The following is a 6,000-nucleotide window of genomic DNA, read 5'->3' as shown; positions in this document are numbered from 1 at the left end:
CCCCCCCCCCCCCCCCCCCCCCCCCCCCCCCCCCCCCCCCCCCCCCCCCCCCCCCCCCCCCCCCCCCCCCCCCCCCCATACAGCAACTTTTCTTGATCGTTTAGGCGGGTGTTTGCCAGTTTCTCTGCCAAGTCGTCTATGTTGATGACAACGTTAAATGGTAACTCCTAGCCGTAAAGGATGCCAGAGAAAAAATACTACTGTGCTTTTTAATACGGCTGGTAGATTCTTTACCCTCACAGGGCTGAACGCACGGAAATCATGCGGGGATAAGATCAGGTGAGGGTAGCTTATATGCTTGCCAAGGGGAAGGTTTCAGTCTCAGGTCGGAAATAGGAGAACCTATATATATCAAGAACATTATTGAATCGTTGGCTCCCGGTAGGATAAGAACTGATTTGCGAATGATCTCCAGCGGAATCAGACCATCTAACTTGCGCCAAAATGGTGATACTAGCGTTTCGCTATTAGACACAATATGTATGGCCCCTACAAGCGCATTAATAGCTTTATTCAAAACATGAGGAGACTAAAGATGTCAACTTTAACCATATTTCATAACAATGTACCCCGCATAACCCCACATAAGGTAAATAATCAAGCTCCAAACAGAAGCTTTTTGAAGCATCGTTATCCAAATTGAGCAAGAAGCCTGATATTATCGTGGCTATCAAGATTAAAACACAGAATCAACCCCCTCCCTGGTCGATAACTTGAGAAAAAGGTACCAAGATGTCGAATTAAAGCAACCATAGGTTCTATATATCATGCGTTTCAAACTCAATCATTTGAAATCTACACTTCTGAGCCGTTTATCCGGTCTATAGAAGTCTACAAAGATACCTACACCCGCTATGTATTATACTCATGTGTAGTCTAATTTATGATTACTCCTGTATAAATTGAAGAATTATATAAAGTAAATAAAGAAGCATGTTGGTAAATATACTCATTTAGGAAAAAGGCCTAAATCTGAATATATTTGTCAATGATGTCATCTAGAGCAATATTGTTTTCTTTTCTCCGGGTTACTTTTGTAAAACTGATAGTCGATATACAATATGAGCTTCGGATTAGTTAGACCTATATCCGATGCTATAGGGATTTAAATCTGCATCTGAAAGTTTATCTGCAAGTCTACGGAATGCTCGCCATGAATATAGAGAGATGAGAGCTGCCAAAAGTGATGTACATGTGAATGATTATTCCCAGCCGCCACATGTCCATTATGCTTAGCACATTACTAGGTGTCATTCTGTTGCCTCATTAACCAGAGGCGCAGCTAGTTCAAGCCGCCCGTTTCAGGAGGCGGGGTGATAAACTAATGACTTCTTGTGTTTTCCCTGTTCAGAGGTAAGAAGTGGGGGTAGTCAGCCAGGTCGCGCCGGTCGCCGGGAGTCGCCGGACGACGCATACGCCATCTAAAGCGCACCCAGGGAGGTCGCGCGACGGCGCCAGCGATCGCCAGGGTCGCCGGTTTAAAGGCACCCACCCGCCTATTGACCGCACACAAACCACACGCCGGTCAGTTAGTAGTTGGGTGGGTGAACCAGCGAATACTGGCTGTTATATACACTTTCATTTTTTAATTTTTTTTTTTTTTTTTTTTTTTTTTTTTGTTTTTATGAAAAATTGAAATTCAAAAACCTTTTACATGGATTGATTGGGTGGCTGAGTTTTCAATAAAAATCCTGTCGGGGCTGGAAAGAGGCAACAATATCTTTCGAGTCCGGAGGAAGGAGATTTTTATAATACGCTTCTCCGTGAAAAATACAGCTAAAACAATAGAGAAGTGGACTTTACTTTGATTTAAGTTATATTGACCATCTTCCTATTGTTGGAGACACCTGATAGATTCATATCAATTGACGAGCTACGATCTATAAATGCCGAAAAGTGCCATGGATAAAGATAAGGACAAATCAAGTGAGCCGGGATCTGTTTTGTAAACCATTGACATGTATTTATCACTAGCAGATCAGATCTTGCTAGTATCAATGACCACTTTTGGAATACCAAACTTCGAAATATCTTCGTTGGTCTTGCCATCAATTGCCAACTCCGCCAGCACACGGCCAAAAGCCGGGGCAAACTTAAAGGCATGAGCAGCACCCAGTCCCAGTATAACATCAGGATGCCGCTTCAAAGGACTGATAATGAATTGCCGATCGGGCGTGATGGTGTACTGACATGTGATAGTGCGGAGTGGTTGACGATGTTCATCAGGAACAAACCCCTTCATGAACGTGGTTAATTGATCAAAGAGCTCAGGCGAGTGCACGTATGTTCGCTGCGCTGGCGTCATGAAGTTGTTTGAGGTATCCCGTCCGGCCTTGATAGTCGGCTCACCGTAGCAAGGGAAGCCGTAGAAGGACTTGTCTCCTTTCCAAATCCACACGGGGAAGTGATCGGCTTCGAAGAGAGCAGCATCAGAGGGCTTGAAATATGTCACTTGTTCCTGCATGACAGAGAGCGGGATATGGACGCCGAGAGGCCCAAGAAGTTCATTTGCCCATGCGTCCGTAGCCAAGATCACCTTGGTCGCGTTGAAGGAGCCCTTTGATGTATCTATGATAGATCCGGTGGGAGTTGGAGTAATGCGGACCACCCTTGTGTTGTCTTTCAATGTACCCCCATGCGACCGAGCCAGATATTGAAAAGCGCTGACTGATTTCGCAGCATGAGCGATTCCCGTGTCAGGCGTGTACACTGTCTGGACTGAATCCGGAATCTCGAATTGTGGCCAACGTCTCTTGACTTCTTCGGCGTTGAGAAGCTCGTAAGGAACGCCATGAGCTTCCAAGCTTCCTGTGAAGTCACTGGCCGTTTGGGGTGAATCTTCGGTAAAAAAAACAACGCCACCCGTTATGGTCAATAGTTCTTGACCGCATGCCTTCTCCACGTCGGCCCAGTCCTCATATGCAGATTTGGCGAGGGAGACATACTCGGGGGCGTGGTTGGAAGTTCTAACAATCCGCGATGTATCGTGGGAGGCACCGCGAACATGGCCAAATTCGAACTGTTCAAACGCAACGACTTTGGTGCCTTTTCGAGCGGCGTAGTATGCCGCGGCACTTCCAAGGACACCCTGCCCAACAACTGCGACGTCGAATTTATCCATAGTGCTCATAGATTTGGAAGTAATAGTTGTAGTCTCAAGACTCCAAGTGACCATAGATAGATCGCCATTTATAATCCCGGTGCCACGGAGGACGCCCCGTGTGCCGCTCAGGTGACCGCACGGGGACAAATTGCCTTAGCACGAAAAGTACCGATGCTCGACCAGATCTCCTAACATGGCTAAGATATCCGATCTGATAGCTCATACTTTGAGGTCGGGCGGCAATGTATAGCCGTTTTCCGACAGTGCGTCCGAGGCCGTGAGGGTCAAAAGAAGATGGGTAAAGGCACCATTTCGCTGTCGAGACTCGAGACCCCTGTCCTTTGTTGTAAGAAATTAAGTTTTCTCGCCTCTCCGATACGAAAAAGTTTTGAGATTTTCCGCAATATTAATACTGTGTACCGCGTATTTGGTCACTTAATCCGTCTGGACAGCAATCTGCAGTACATACATTCCGCACTTGTGGAGTTGTTTGTTGTTAGAGCATACGGGTATGCTATATCACCTTATGGCCAGTTATGATGTAATGTAGCAAACTAAAAGATCGTCTCCATTCTATTATAGAAGCTGGTTCGAAGTGTTACAAATAGGGGGACGCCTAGAAATTCGCCCGTTGGTAAAGTAGTCTTCCACATTTGAGAAAACTCGTTTACTCGAAAATGGACTTGATACGCTCTGTTAATCAGGACCAGTAAAATAAAGGCATACGAACGTATTTGGAGAAGTAAATTAACTGTCATTTTAGTTAATTACATATCGCCAACTACTTTCATCAACAATCGAACCTGCGCAAATGGGTAGCAGTCAAAATACGTTGATTTCCAGGTAATCTGTATATATCAGTCTTTGATTTATATAAATTCCCAACAAATGTAAAAACATAATTCTGGCCCAAGTGGAATTGATAAATTTCTTTTATAAGAAACACAAATAGGCTGTTTAGGAAAGTATGTCAAGCTTCATTAAAAAGGATCGGAATACCGTAAAGTGACATCAAGGAGTGAACAGACGACTGGCAAGGGGATAAGGCGATTAAAAATAAGAATAATGACGAAGAAAGCTTTGAGGGAACCACAACTAAAGGAAAGGTGGTGGGCAACAAAACAAACAGAGAGAAAATGAAATCAAATAGAATTTAGATAACCTGGATAGAAACATATAGAGAGGAGATGAGAAAAAAGCACCACCAAAGAAGCATTGTCTCATGCATGAATTTCAAGGCCGAATAACAGGGCCACGATTAAGACGTTCAATTGTCAACGGGCCTTCAAATTGTGGGCAATTAGGAAGTCTGTAAGGTCGTTCCAGCGTGAACGGGAACTTGGTAATGTTAGGATGAGCCTCAGGAGGAAGAGCTAAAAGAGGCATAAGCGCTATATCCAAAGCATGAAAGACAGCATGAAAATTGCGCTGCATGGGTTGTAACGAAACTTGAAAGTAACTCCATGCTCCAACAATCAGAGGATACTTTTCATACCAGTTTCCGGTACTCAGACGCCAGATAATAGTCCGCCTGATTTCCCAGAGAACCTGTTTGAGACTCTCTGGATTAACCCCTGCGTCCATCTCAAATATGAGCTTGATAACCGGGTTATGAAAGTTCACGAGCATGTTCATGAGGTGAACTTTAGTTGTATTGTATAAACTCACGATCGGTTTCACAACTTGACCACCCTTTGCAAGATATACAGAGACAGTATCAATGAAATGATATCTAACGGGGTGGTCAAGGTAAAGCTCTACCAGAATTTCGTGTTCCCTGATGGAGACATCCCTCGAATTCAATTGACCATCTCGTACTACCTCAATGACAAGACGATCTGCATTGAATAGGTTTTTATTTTGATTGAAAGATACCATGTCCCAGAAGGTTGACGGCAGACGGAATGTGATCGTCGCCATGCAGGTTGGAAGGTTCTCAAAGAGGTCATCGTTGTCAAAGTCACCGATGAACTTGAATAACCTACCATCGGGACAATCCACAATTCTTTGACAGAAATGAAACCTCTCTGCACCATGCTGCTTGATTTCTTGAATAATAGTGTCCTGAACATCCGGATCTAAATCAGCTTGATCAAGCAGCTCTTCAAGAGGCATATTTAATAGGTCCGTCATCGGGGTTTTAGAGTTTTTGCGCTTCACAAATGCAGGATTCATTGCGCCTATCTCAAAGGTGACAAAATCTGTCATTGTCTCCAATAATCCCAATTTTGGTTTATTGGCCTTTTGCCGTTTCAGCCTTTGGTTGTTGCTCATTGTGGCTAATGCCAATCATTTTCCAGAGAATGGTAGCAATGCGATTCTGTGAAATTCGATGGGAGCATGCCGAATAGATCTCGGATAGAAAAGAGTCAGTATATTAGAAGACAGGTTCTTGGGGTGATTCCTCTTTATATGAGTGTATGTGAAACGTGTTGCTTGGATAGAGCAAAGACAATCCGGAGTTTTCCGTGATAATAAATAGTACTACCTAGTGTTTGCCAAACAGAAACAACGGAAACTCCCATATATTACTACTCTAATCTATTGTTTAGTATCAATATGATTGAAGACGACACTAGGCTTAGAGATATACAGTTACCTGAAGAGTATTGAAATCCATTTAATTCTAATTTACCTTTGGGGATAGTAACAGACCGAGAAAGCATACGAATCCTGTTGAAAGCGTCTAGATAGTACTCTGCCTTTTAAATTGCCCGAAAAGTCAAAAATTCTGATTATCGCTCTACCAATCATCAACTCAAAAGCAACTAGGACTGAATTGTTTCGTCCGGTTGTAAGATATATAGGTGATCGCACGTTGAGTGGCCGATAAATATACAACGCGGTACGATATCAAATAGTTAGACGTCCAGAATGATATACCCCCTCCGGCGCCA

The 6,000-nt window shown here is 43.8% G+C and overlaps 2 protein-coding genes across 2 annotated transcripts; both read right to left on the bottom strand.

The window, feature by feature from the left end:
- Nucleotides 1-1,978: 1,978 nt before the first annotated feature.
- KD926_005143 (putative sarcosine oxidase) lies at nucleotides 1,979-3,130 on the bottom strand (the record flags this gene model as incomplete). The annotated part of the gene is made up of 1 exon (XM_053098436.1): nucleotides 1,979-3,130. One exon carries the CDS (start codon nucleotides 3,128-3,130, stop codon nucleotides 1,979-1,981), a length of 1,152 nt encoding a protein of 383 aa, XP_052957794.1.
- Nucleotides 3,131-4,336: 1,206 nt separating this feature from the next.
- On the bottom strand, nucleotides 4,337-5,377 carry KD926_005142 (uncharacterized protein; the record flags this gene model as incomplete). The annotated part of the gene is made up of 1 exon (XM_053098435.1): nucleotides 4,337-5,377. One exon carries the CDS (start codon nucleotides 5,375-5,377, stop codon nucleotides 4,337-4,339), a length of 1,041 nt encoding a protein of 346 aa, XP_052957793.1.
- Between the last annotated feature and the right edge of the window lie 623 nt (nucleotides 5,378-6,000).

This window comes from Aspergillus affinis (genome assembly GCF_023601865.1).
Source record: "Aspergillus affinis strain CMG 70 chromosome Unknown NODE_24_length_322487_cov_87_188170, whole genome shotgun sequence".
Taxonomy (NCBI): domain Eukaryota; kingdom Fungi; phylum Ascomycota; class Eurotiomycetes; order Eurotiales; family Aspergillaceae; genus Aspergillus; species Aspergillus affinis.
The sequence above is the reverse complement of the archived record's forward strand: the minus strand, read 5'-3'. Positions and strand labels throughout refer to the sequence as shown.